Here is a 12,545-nt window from a genome sequence, read left to right as displayed (position 1 = left end):
ACAGACCCCCCCCCCCCCGACAGGCACAGCATGTGTGTAGCGCTGTCTCATTCGGGAGTATACAGACCCCCCCCACCCGACAGGCACAGCATGTGTGTAGGGCTGTCTCATTTGTGGGTATACTGACCCCCCCCCCGACAGGTACAGCATGTGTGTAGGGCTGTCTCATTTGGGGGTATACAGACCCCCCCCCCCTCCGACAGGCACAGCATGTGTGTAGGGCTGTCTCATTCAGGAGTATACAGACCCCCGCCCGGCAGTCACAGCATTTGTGTAGGGCTGTCTCATTCAGGAGTACACAGACCCCCCCACCCCGACAGGCACAGCATGTGTGTAGGGCTGTCTCATTCAGGAGTATACAGACCCCCCCCCCCCAACAGGCACAGCATGTGTGTAGGACTGTCTCATTCAGGAGTATACAGACCCCCCCCCCCAAGAGGCACAGCATGTGTGTAGTGCTGTCTCATTCGGGAGTATACAGACCCCCCCCCCCCCCGACAGGCACAGCATGTGTGTAGGGCTGTCTCATTCGGGAGTATACAGACCGCCCCCCCCCCCAACAGGCACAGCATGTGTGTAGGGCTGTCTCATTCGGGAGTATACAGACCCCCCCCTCCCCGACAGGCGCAGCATGTGTGTAGGTTGTCTTGTTTGGGGGTATACAGACTCACACTGGACAGGCGCAGTATGTAGGGAGGGCTGTCTTGTTTATGGGTGCATAGACCCCCCTGGACAGGTGCAGCAAGCGGAGAGGACTCTCTTGTTTGGGGTACACAGACACCCCAGAACAGGTGCAACAGTTGGGCAGACGCAGATGGGCGGAGCACGCTGGGAAGGCAGCTCCCGCCCACGCTGTCTTTGTGCTCGGCTGGGTCTGGGGGTTGGGATCTTGCGCTCCAGGGGCTCCGCTCCGATCTAGGCAGATTCCAAGCCGAGAACTGAGCTGCGTGTCTCTAAGTGGTGGGCTTCGGCCCTGAGTCTCTGCGCTCCTGCCCCTCTGGGCCGTGCCACGCTCAGCCTCTTGGGGCGCTGAGCCCAGCCAGCCTCCAGCTCTTAGCAGTGAGCCTCCAGGCTGGGGGTGGGAGCTGATGTCTCGACTCCCCGAGCCTTGTGGCAGGGGGGCGGGATTTCCACGTGGCTCTTGGGGGTTGCACTGGCCTCTGGGGCTCTGCCCTCCCAGTGTCCCACCCAGGGACCCACACTCAGCGAGAGCAGCCACCTCACCATGAACCTGCTGCCCTGCATCTGCCCAGCTCCCCCTCTCCCGTGCAGCCGTCCCGGGGAGCTGCAGGCCTGGGCCTGGCCCGGGAAAGCCTCTGGCTCAGTCCCAGGCTGAGCAACGTGTGGAACGAAGCCCGTGTCTGGCCGGGACGCCCAACAAAACGAGGAGAGGGCCTGGCCGGAGAACTCCCCGCTGGCTGCACGGTGCTTTCGCTTTGGACACTCAGCCTGGGCGGCACAGCATCGGGAAGTCAGTATGCAAATGAGCCCGGGATATTTAAATCCCAGGCTCATTTGCACTTCCGAAGTGCTTGATTTGACAGAGGGATGCAGTCTAGACACTGTGGCTGTGTCTACACAGCAAAGTTATTTCGAGAGAACTGTCCTAGCGTCTACACAAGCCAACTGCTCTTTCGAAATTGGTGAACCTCATTCCCCAAGGAATAGCGCCAAATTTGAAATTGCTATTTCGAAATAAGTGCTGTGTAGACGCTTATTTCGACATAGGGGGCCTCCAGCCCTTCCCAGTGTGCCCTGCTGGCCGCCCTGGCCACAAGGTAACTTCTGACCTGATACCCTGCCAGACCCAGTTCCGTCTGGCCTTAAACGTGATTCAGCGTCCAATCAGTGTGGACACGCTATTTCAAAACGCATTTTGTGTGTAGACGCGTTATTTCAAAATAAGATATTGCAAAATAACGCTGTAGTGTAGACATATCCAGTGTGTGGCTGGAGGTCTTTGTTCTCGGTGTGTGTGGGCCCTCACTTGTCTGTCACACAGGCGTCCCGCGTGCCCAGGGCCGTGCGCAGTGCAGATACCCGTCTGTCACACAGGCGTCCCGTGTGCCCAGGGCCGTGCGCACTGCAGATACCCGTCTGTCACACAGGCGTCCCGCGTATCCAGGGCTGTGCGCAGTGCAGATACCCGTCAGTCACACAGGCGTCCCGCGTGCCCAGAGCTGTGCGCAGTGCAGATACCCGTCTGTCACACAGGCGTCCCACGTATCCAGGGCTGTGCGCAGTGCAGATACCCATCTGTCACACAGGCGTCCCGCGTGCCCAGGGCCGTGCGCAGTGCAGATACCCGTCTGTCACACAGGCGTCCCACGTATCCACGGCTGTGCGCAGTGCAGATACCCGTTTGTCACACAGGTGTCCCACGTATCCACGGCTGTGCGCAGTGCAGTTACCCGTTTGTCACACAGGCGTCCCGCGTGCCCAGGGCCGTGTGCAGTGCAGATACCCGTCTGTCACACAGGTGTCCCGCGTGCCCAGGGCCGTGCGCAGTGCAGATACCCGTCTGTCACACAGGCGTCCCGCGTATCCAGGGCTGTGCGCAGTGCAGATACCCATCTGTCACACAGGCGTCCCGTGTGCCCAGGGCTGTGCGCAGTGCAGATATCCGTCTGTCACACAGGTGTCCCGCGTGCCCAGGGCCGTGCGCAGTGCAGATACCCGTCTGTCACACAGGCGTCCCGCGTATCCAGGGCCGTGCGCAGTGCAGATACCCGTCTGTCACACAGGCGTCCCGCGTGCCCAGGGCTGTGCGCAGTGCAGATACCCGTCTGTCACACAAGCGTCCCGCGTATCCAGGGCTATGCGCAGTGCAGATACCCGTCTGTCACACAGGCGTCCGGCGTGCCCAGGGCTGTGCGCAGTGCAGATACCCGTCAGTCACACAGGCGTCCCGCGTGCCCAGGGCCGTGCGCAGTGCAGATACCCGTCTGTCACACAGGCGTCCCACATATCCAGGGCTGTGCGCAGTGCAGATACCCGTCTGTCACACAGGCGTCCCGCATGCCCAGGGCTGTGCGCAGTGCAGATACCCATCTGTCACACAGGCGTCCCGCGTGCCCAGGGCTGTGCGCAGTGCAGATACCCGTCTGTCACACAGGCATCCCGCGTGCCCAGGGCTGTGCGCAGTGTAGATACCCGTCTGTCACACAGGCGTCCCGCTTGTCCAGGGCTGTGCGCAGTGCAGATACCCGTCTGTCACACAGGCGTCCCGCGTGCCCAGGGCTGTGCGCAGTGCAGATACCCGTCTGTCACACAGGCATCCCGCGTGCCCAGGGCTGTGCGCAGGTCAGATACAGGTCTGTCACACAGGCATCCCGCGTGCCCAGGGCTGTGCGCAGTGCAGATACCCGTCTTTCACACAGGAATCCCGCATGCCCAGGGCTGTGCGCAGTGCAGATACCCGTCTGTCACACAGGCGTCTCACGTATCCAGGACTGTGCGCAGTGCAGATACCCGTCTGTCACACAGGCGTCCCATGTATCCAGAGCTGTGCGCAGTGCAGATACCCGTCTGTCACACAGGCGTCCCACGTATCCAGAGCTGTGCGCAGTGCAGATACCCGTCTGTCACACAGGCGTCCCGCATGCCCAGGGCCGTGCGCAGTGCAGATACCCGTCTGTCACACAGGCGTCCCGCATGCCCAGGGCTGTGCGCAGTGCAGATACCCATCTGTCACACAGGCGTCCCGCGTGCCCAGGGCTGTGCGCAGTGCAGATACCCGTCTGTCACACAGGTGTCCCGCGTGCCCAGGGCTGTGCGCAGTGCAGATACCCGTCTGTCACACAGGCGTCCCGCGTGCCCAGGGCTGTGCGCAGTGCAGATACCCGTCTGTCACACAGGCGTCCCACGTATCCAGGGCTGTGCGCAGTGCAGATATTCGCATGTCACACAGACCTACCCAGGCTCAGCCCATGGAAACGGGCCATTGAGATGCCCTGGGAGGCTCCTGCCTCTGCTGGACCAGGCCAGGGATGGGAGAGGAGGTATCCAAAGGTGAGAGCTGTGGGGCCTACATCAGCCCTGGCCGGTCTGCGAGCAGGAGGTGGGGGGCTGTCGCGGCTGTAGTGAGGCTGTGAGGGGCTCACTGGCCAGCCAGGCGGTGCTGCCTTCAGGAGCTGGGCAGCTCGGGATGGGGACAGGGGAGGTTCCCACCCAGCAGCCTCCTTCCGCGGCCTTTGAACTTGTCCCTGACTCGATTTCTTCTCCTCTCGCCCCACCCCGCTGCACTCAGGCCGCAGAGCGGGCAGGGGGCGCAGCTGCTCCCAGGGTGTCCGAAGAGCCCCCGCCCTGTGCAGCGCAGCCGGCCATGGGGGAAGGAGGCAGCCCCTGCCTCCCGGAGCGTGCCACGGAGCTGGCCGAGACCCCTGGCGAGCAAGCAGTAAGAGTCTGAGCTGCCGCTGGAGCTGCATGGGAACGTCCCTCCAGCCCAGGCCATCCCACCCCGCTCCCCGGGGACCCCAACGCTGGCCACGGGGGCCCTGAATCCCTGGGGTGCAAGGAAGATCTTTCAGTGTCCTGACTCTCCCCATGCTTTCCTAGGCCTTCTTGGGGCATACGATTATTAACAGCAGCTTCCTTGCACGCCTCACACTAATGCTTCCTACAGGGCTAGCGGTGCACAGAGCCTTCCTTGCACGCCTCGCACTAACGCCTCCTACAGGGTTAGCGGTGCACAGCGCCTTCCTTGCACGCCTTGCACTAACGCCTCCTACAGGGCTAGTGGTGCACAGCGCCTTCCTTGCACGCCTCGCACTAACGCCTCCTACAGGGCTAGCGGTGCACAGCGCCTTCCTTGCACGCCTTGCACTAACGCCTCCTATAGGGCTAGTGGTGCACAGCGCCTTCCTTGCACGCCTTGCACTAATGCCTCCTACAGGGCTAGCAGTGCACAGTGCCTTCCTTGCACGCGTCGCACTAACGACTCCTATGGGGCTAGCCCATGGGGCAACTGCTGAGCTGAATGTAACCTGCAGACGCAGGTAACAAGCCCTGAGCTGGAATGACCAGGCTGCGCGCAGGGGCTGGTTCCGCGGCTCTCGCTCCCTCGTGTCTAACTCTCTAAACCAGCCTGCTCCTCTCTCTGCCCTGCCCCCATCTCTGCAGATCAAGCGCTTCCTGAAGGAAGACTCGGAGGAGGCCGAGCTGGCCCAGTTCCTGAGGGAGTTCCCTTCGGACGAGAGCTTTAGGAGAGCGGAGCCAGAGGAGGGCCAGAGGGCCCCTGGCCAGGGCCACGTGGATCCCAGCGAGGTCCCCAGCGTAGCCCGGCCCGGGGCCAATGAGCTGCTAGACCAGAGGGAGCTGAAGCCCTTCTCCCGGCCTTGGCCCCTGGACTGCCCGCAGCAGCACATCGCGGCTCCGGCACCACTGAGCCCCTCACGGCCCAGGAGCCCCTGGGGCAAGCTGGATCCCTACGACTCCTTGGAGGTACGGTGCACCTGGGGCAGGCCTCTCCGGCCTAGGGAGCCAGGGCTGTGGGGCCTGCCCGTGAGACGCCAGGGCCCCAGGACTCTGCATGAGGACAGGGCTCACCCGAAATCCTGCCGGGGCCGAGTGCGCCCAGCTCCCTGGGAGATCCAGGAGCGGGCCCGACGCTGAGGCCGGGGACACGAGGCTTTTCCCCTGGGCTCCTGGCCAAGAGCGGCGCTAGCGCGGGGCAGGCCAGCGAGCGCTCTCCCCCCCAGCGGGCGCTCCTCCCGACTCACGCCGCTCTCCCCTGCAGGACGATAAGGAGTACGTGGGGTTCGCGACGCTCCCCAATCAGGTCCACCGGAAGTCGGTGAAGAAGGGCTTTGACTTCACGCTGATGGTGGCAGGTAGGCGCCCTGGCAGGGAGCACTGGGGGAATTCCCAGGGAGAAGAGACCCCAGCAGGGCAGGTCACCCTCGCTCCGTAGGAGCCATGGCAGCCGTGGAGCAGAAGTGCGTCCCATTCCTCTCCCCAGAGGCCCTGGGGTGCCCGGGCTCTAGCCAAGGCCCCGCGGCAGCTGCCTTTGGGGCGGGCTGACGGCAGAAATCCCCGACACTCAGGGTCTCCGGTGCTGCCTTTGTTCCTGGAGCAGCAGGTGCAGATCCTGTCTCCTCGAGGGCCTGGGACAGGGGCCCTCCTGCCTTGCTTGGGAGCTCCGTGACCCCTCTGCTTCTGCTCTCTAGGGGAGTCTGGCCTGGGGAAATCCACCCTGGTGAACAGCCTCTTCCTCACGGACATGTACCGGGACCGCAGACTGCTCAGTGCCGAAGGTGAGAGGAGGGACCACTGCCGGCCTCCCAACTCACGGGACACTAGGACTGGCAGGGACCTCGGGAGTCATCGAATCCAGTCCCCTGCCCTCCCGGCAGGCCTCATCCCTGATCGAGATCCTGTCCCAGCTTGGCGCAGGCGGCAGGGCAGCACCCTGGGGTGTAACCCCCCCCCCCGGCCTCTTAGCAAATGACCGTTGTGTGCCTGGGCCCTCTGGTGCTGTTCGTTTGGACGCCTCTGTGGCGTTCAGACCCCTGGGGCCCAGGCTGGCTCCCATGGGGGCTGGGGGAGCTTGCTTTGGCCCAAGGAGCCCTAGCGCTGCGCAGAGGCGGAGGGTTTGGCCCACGGGAGCGTCTGTTGCTCAGCCGGGTGTTTGGCGGGAGGCTGTGTGCTCTGCCAGGGCCGAGGGACCCAGGCTGAGGAGCGCAGGGAGGGGCCTGGCGGCTGTTGTTTCCCTCGGGGAGCCCCCCCCCAACGGCTTGGCCCACACTCTCCTAGGGCTGCTGCAGCCCTCGGCAGGCGGCTCCCGGCTCTGACAGCGCAGCGGGGCTCTGCCCTGGCTGCTCCTTGGCTCCGTGCCCCTCCGCTGCTGCTGGCTGTCGTGCTGACGCCCCCTCGCTGCAGATCATCTCTTGGGCATCTGGCTTTTAGAAAGAGCCGCTAGGGCTCTGGCCAGCTTCCAGGTGCCCAGAACAGCCCGGGCCTCTGTGCAGGGCCCCAGCCTGCATAGCCCAGGCCCAGACCCGTGGCCGCCCAGCAGAGGGGACAGGCCGGAGCCTAGTCAGTTTCCGACAGTTTTCCTGACGGGTGACCTGGGCGCAAATGTCCCCGGCCAGCCAGGGAGCAAACCAGACCCAGTTGTACCAGACAGTCGCAAGCGCCTCGGGCTGAACGTTGCTGGGTAGCGACTCCTCCGTGGGCGATCAGCGGTAGCCCCTGCACTTCGGCCAGCTGGACGCGCCACAGGGGCAGCTCTGACCTCTGCCTCTGGGCTCACGCTCCCCATGAAGCAGTTTGAGAAACTCTCCTTGGGCTGGCAGTGCAGCCCAGGGCCCCAGCGCAGCTGCCTGTGCTTGTTTGCCTAAGGACGCCCTGAACGTCGCTGTCCCCTCATGCCCTGGCTGCTGCGCTAACTCAGGGCACCTCCTTCCAGCCTCTGCAGGTCTGCGCTGGCCCCTGGGAAGGCCCGTGCGCAGGGAGGGGCCGCAGGGGGCACACGAGCCCTGGCAGAAGGTGCAGCGGGAAGCCATGCTGGGGGAGCGGCGGCCCCCCTTTCCTCTGTGTCCCCGCAGGAAACTTGTGTGGATCCCCATAAATCGGGGCTGGGCAAGTCCTGGAGGCCCACGGTGGCTGAGCGAGTCCTAGGCCCCCTGCAGCTCTGGGCTGGCCGGGCCTGGTGCCGCCTGCCCTCGCGGCTCCGGGCTGGTGCAGCGCTTCCCCGCCAGGTGCCCCGGGGGGGGGCGGGCTCTTGCCCAAGCCGGGCACCCGCTGCCCGACAGCAGCTTCCTAAGGTGGGCGTCCTGCTTTGGGGGAGCACGAGCCGCCTCCTCCAGCAGGCTCTGGAGGGGTTGGAGCAGGGAGGGCCCGACTCCCCCCCCCGTATGCTGGGGAGCTGGGCCTGGCCAGTCATCGGCGGGAGCTCCAGGCCTCTGGTCTGGTCCTGTCTGGCGCCTCGGTCCGAGCGCAGAGTCTGGGGCTCGGCTTGAGCCGGCTGCCAACATTCGAGTCTCTTTCCCCGCGAGCTGGGCCGCGGATCAGCCCTGGCACCGGCCCTGCAGCAGAGAGAGGCCGGAGTAGCCCTGTGGGGCCAGCAGGGCACGAGCCTGGAGACCCGGGTCGCGGGCTGCATCCGGCAGTGCCAGACCCGCAGCGGCCTTGTGCAGTTAGTGGGAGTCCTCACGCAGGGGCACTTCACCCCCTGCCAGCAGCAGGCCCGGGAGCTGCCCGCGGGCCAGGGCGAAGCAGGGCGTGGTGCACTCGTTGGGCCTTGCTCCTCAGGCTACCAAGGGGAGCAAGACCTGGCATCTTTTCCTGGCTCCGCCACTGGCAAGCTGGGTGTCCTTGGACAAATCGCTTCAGCTCCGTGCCTCAGTTTCCCCAGCTGTAAAATGGAGACTGGCGCTGGCGTCCTGGGAAGGCGTGTGGGCTCGTTTGCGATCCCTGCGAGTTGGCAGCTGTGCGCCTCAGGCCGGCTGGATGTGCCTGGAACCGCCGGGAAGGTTGCGTCTCACCCACCGCAGGAGGGCGTGGCCGTGCCGCTGGGCTGCATTGATGCTGCTAGTTCCAGCCTGATGCATGTGCCCTGCAGGGCCCCTGGCCTGCAGCTGCTTGGCTGGGACAGTCACTGTGGAACCTGGAGCAAATCAGGGCCTAGGTGCTGTGCAGGCCAGGGAGGGCCCGGGGGAGGGGCGTGCACAGCTGAGCTCACTGCATGCACCCTGGCATCCCTGCTTCCCCGTCCCCAAGTGCCGCCCTGCCCCCTCCATTTCACAGGCTCCACCTTTCTCCCACCATGCAGGGCTCTGTGCCCCCAGCTGCAAAGGGGGGAGGAAAGCGGCCCCCCCTCTGTCCCAGGCTCCCCGCAGGGCCGCCCTTCCCCCTCTCCTCTCCTCTCCTTCCCTGGCTGTCAGCCGCTGCCCCTGCGCCCTGGCTCCCGCTGGCTCTGTCCCAGTGGGCACCGCCCCAGGGCCTGGCTGTGAGCCGCTCGGCCTGCTGGCCCTGCCTCGCCCGTGCCAGGGGCCCGGACTCCCCTGGCAACCACCCACGGGCCTGAGCCCATCCCTCCCTTCCCGCAGCCCTGCCCAGCTGCTCCCGGGGAGCTTCGCCCCACCATCCCCTGCCCCCGGGCGTCACCACCCACGGAGCAAGCAGGGCCAAGTCCCAGGACAGGCGTGTGGTGGGGGAGCGGAGCCAAGAGCTCTGTCACCCTGGCTCTTGTGCCCTGAACGAGGGCCAGCCCCAGGCAAGCGGGCTGCGGACACGAGGGCTGTCCCCTCTGAGCGCCTCAGAGCGGGGGAGGAGGCTCCGAAGAGGCCAGGCCGTGGTCTGCCCCCACAGCCCTGTCCCTGTGCTGCGGAGCAGATGGGCCCTGCAGGTGTAGCTGTGCATTGCCCCCAGGCCATGCCTGTGCTCTCTGGTACCTGGCTCTGGGCCTGTGCTAGCAAGGGGCAGCGGACCCCAGGGTCTCGGCCCTGCTGGCCTGTGAGTAGCTCCCCTGAGTACTGCTCTGGAGCGGCGGGGCAGCCGACCCACCCCAGGGTCTCGGCCCTGCTGGCCTGCGTGTAGCTCCCCTGAGTACTGCTCTGGAGCGGCAGGGGGCAGCCGACCCACCCCAGGGTCCCAGCTCAGCCCCTGCCGGCCTGTGTGTAGCTCCCCTGGGTACTGCTCTGGAGCGGCGGGGGGCAGCCGACCCACCCCAGGGTCCCGGCTCAGCCCCTGCCAGCCTGTGTGTAGCTCCCCTGGGTACTGGTCTGGAGCGGCGGGGGGCAGCCGACCCACCCCAGGGTCCCAGCTCAGCCCCTGCCGGCCTGTACTGGTCTGGAGCGGCGGGGGGCAGCCGACCCACCTGCCGCCTGTGCTGCCCTTCCAGAGCGCATCACGCAGACGGTGGAGATCACCAAGCATGTGGTGGACATCGAGGAGAAGGGGGTGAAGCTGCGTCTGACCATCGTGGACACTCCGGGCTTCGGGGATGCCGTGAACAACACCGAATGGTACGTCCCGCAGCAGAGGGAGGGCCAGGGCCCCACAGCTCGGCTGGCAGGAGGAGCTGGGTCCCTGGAGCGAGCACAGTCAGAGCAAGCCCCACAGCCCATGCCATGCTGGCTGGAGCAGGTGAGCCCTGCCTCACTGAACTGCTCCCCTCCTGGGCTCCTAGCATGGCGGCTGGCGACCAGCCGCATGGGGCAGGTCGTGTGCCGAGGGGCCAGTCCAGGGAGCTGGTCCTGGTGTCAGGCTTCTCAGGGCAGTTATGGAGAACCCTGAAGAAGGGGCTTACGGGTGATGGGGGCCACGTTCACAGCTGCCCACAATTCCTGGCTTTCCAACCTGCCAGGTGGGTAAACGGCCGGTCTGGTCGGGCTGTTTGGTGCCCTGTGATTATCTGCACCGGGCATGCACCGCAGGGGAGAAAGACTGGGGCACGTCAGCTCGCCTGCCCACCGAGCCCCCGGGTCAGGGGGTGAGCATGCAGGCCCTGGCCCTCGCGAGCTTCCCCCGTTCCCACACCCCAACTATATATACAATAGTATAGGGGGCTAATTTAGCTACAACTAATCAGGAAAGAGATCTTGGAGTTATTGTGGGTAGTTCTCTGAAGACGTCCATGCAGTGTGCAGCGGCAGTCAAAAAAGCAAACAGGATGTTAGGAATCATTAAAAAAGGGATAGAGAATAAGACAGAGAATATTTTATTGTCCTTATATAAATCCATGGTACGCCCACATCTTGAATACTGTGTACAGATGTGGTCTCCTCATCTCAAAAAAGTTATATTGGCACTGGAAAAGGTTCAGAGAAGGGCAACTAAAATGATGAGGGGTTTGGAACAGGAGGGTATGTCTACACTACCCCGCTAGTTCGAACTAGCGGGGTAATGTAGGCATACCGCACTTGCAAATGAAGCCCGGGATTTGAATTTCCTCGTGGAATGAGGAGTTACAGTAGTTCGGAATAGGAAGCCTAGTTCGAACTACCTAGTTCGTGCCGCGTGTAGCCGCGCTGCACGGGGTTCGAACGAGCGGGGATTTAAAAATGGCAGAGCCCCGCTTATGCAAATGAAGCCCAGGAAATTCAAATCCCGGGCTTCATTTGCAAGTGCGGTATGCATACATTACCCCGCTAGTTCCAACTAGGAGGGTAGTGTAGACATACCCGGAGAGATTAAAGAGACTGGGACTTTTCAGTTTGGAAGAGAGGAGACTAAGGGGGGATATGATAGAGGTCTATAAAATCACGAGTGGTGTGGAGAAAGTGAATAAGGAAAAGTTATTTACTCTTTCCCAAAATATAAGGACTAGGGGCCACCAAGCAGGTTTAAAAAAAATTAAAGTTTTCTTCACACAGCGCACAGTCAACCTGTGGAACTCCTTGCCTGAGGAGGTTGTGAAGTCTAGGACTATAACAGGGTTTAAAAGAGAACTAGATAAATTCATGTAGGTTAAGTCCATAAATGGCTATTAGCCAGGCTGGGTAAGGAATTGTGTCCCTGGCCTCTGTGTGTCAGAAGGTGGAGATGGATGGCAGGAGAGAGATGGCTTGATCATTCCCTGTGCAGTTCACTCCCTCTGGGGCACCTGGTATTGGCCGCTGTCGGCAGACAGGACGCTGGGCTGGATGGACCTTTGGCCTGACCCCGTCTGGCCGTTCTTATGTTCTCACGTGTGGCACAGAGAAACGCCAGAGCTTCAACCAAAGGAAGTGACGAAACCAACCTACTAGTTGTAAACAACACCCAGGAGGCAGATCTTCAATTTACAGAGGGGGACCTGAGGTAGTGACAGGCTGGAGGCCACCCAGACCATTCGCCGAGGAAGAGAGCTGCCGTAAAGCCAGACTCGAAACTTCCACAAGCCAGCCGCCCGTGATCGGCCGGGCGCACTCAGCACATGCTGTACTAGGCCAGCCACCCGTGATCGGCCGGGCGCACTCAGCACATGCTGTACTAGGCCAGCCGCCCGTGATCGGCCGGGCGCACTCAGCACATGCTGTACTAGGCCAGCCGCCCGTGATCGGCCGGGCGCACTCAGCACATGCTGTACTAGGCCAGCCACCCGTGATCGGCCGGGCACCCTCAGCACACGCTGTACTAGGCCAGCCGCCTGTGATCAGCCAGGCGCACTCAGCACACGCTGTACTAGGCCAGCCACCCGTAGTCAGCAGGGCACCCTCAGCACACGCTGTACTAGGCCAGTGCTCAGCACACGCTGTACTAGGCCAGCCGCCCGTGATCGGCCGGGCGCACTCAGCACACGCTGTACTAGGCCAGCCGCCTGTGATCAGCCAGGCGCACTCAGCACACGCTGTACTAGGCCAGCCGCCCGTAGTCAGCAGGGCACCCTCAGCACACGCTGTACTAGGCCAGTGCTCAGCACACGCTGTACTAGGCCAGCCGCCCGTGATCGGCCGGGCGCACTCAGCACACGCTGTACTAGGCCAGCCGCCCGTGATCAGCCGGGCACCCTCAGTACATGCTGTACTAGGCCAGCCGCCTGTGATAAGCCGGGCGCGCTCAGCACACGCTGTACTAGGCCAGCTGCCTGTGATCAGCCAGGCGCGCTCAGCACGCACTGT

General features: G+C 63.6%; 1 protein-coding gene across 4 annotated transcripts in view; it reads left to right on the top strand.

The window, feature by feature from the left end:
* Positions 1–12,545, top strand: part of LOC102447046 (septin-4-like) — a 57,979-nt gene that overhangs the window by 28,437 nt on the left and 16,997 nt on the right. For 3 of the 4 annotated variants that reach the window (XR_016347637.1, XR_016347636.1, XM_089772055.1), the window contains exons 2-5: positions 5,122–5,442; positions 5,738–5,831; positions 6,168–6,254; positions 9,845–9,968. Coding sequence is in view for 2 of the 4 variants with exons in the window: in XM_089772055.1 (XP_089628181.1) it covers positions 5,122–5,442; positions 5,738–5,831; positions 6,168–6,254; positions 9,845–9,968 (626 nt within the window). In the remaining 2 variants the exon portion in view is untranslated. Of the gene's footprint in view, positions 1–4,249; positions 4,397–5,121; positions 5,443–5,737; positions 5,832–6,167; positions 6,255–9,844; positions 9,969–12,545 lie in introns of all 4 variants that reach the window. The other variant, XM_089772056.1, reaches the window with a different exon arrangement.

This window comes from Pelodiscus sinensis, chromosome 21 (assembly GCF_052426305.1).
Source record: "Pelodiscus sinensis isolate ZL-2025 chromosome 21, ASM5242630v1, whole genome shotgun sequence".
Taxonomy (NCBI): domain Eukaryota; kingdom Metazoa; phylum Chordata; order Testudines; family Trionychidae; genus Pelodiscus; species Pelodiscus sinensis.
Note: the sequence above shows the minus strand (reverse complement) of the source record. Positions and strands in the feature narration are given on the sequence as shown.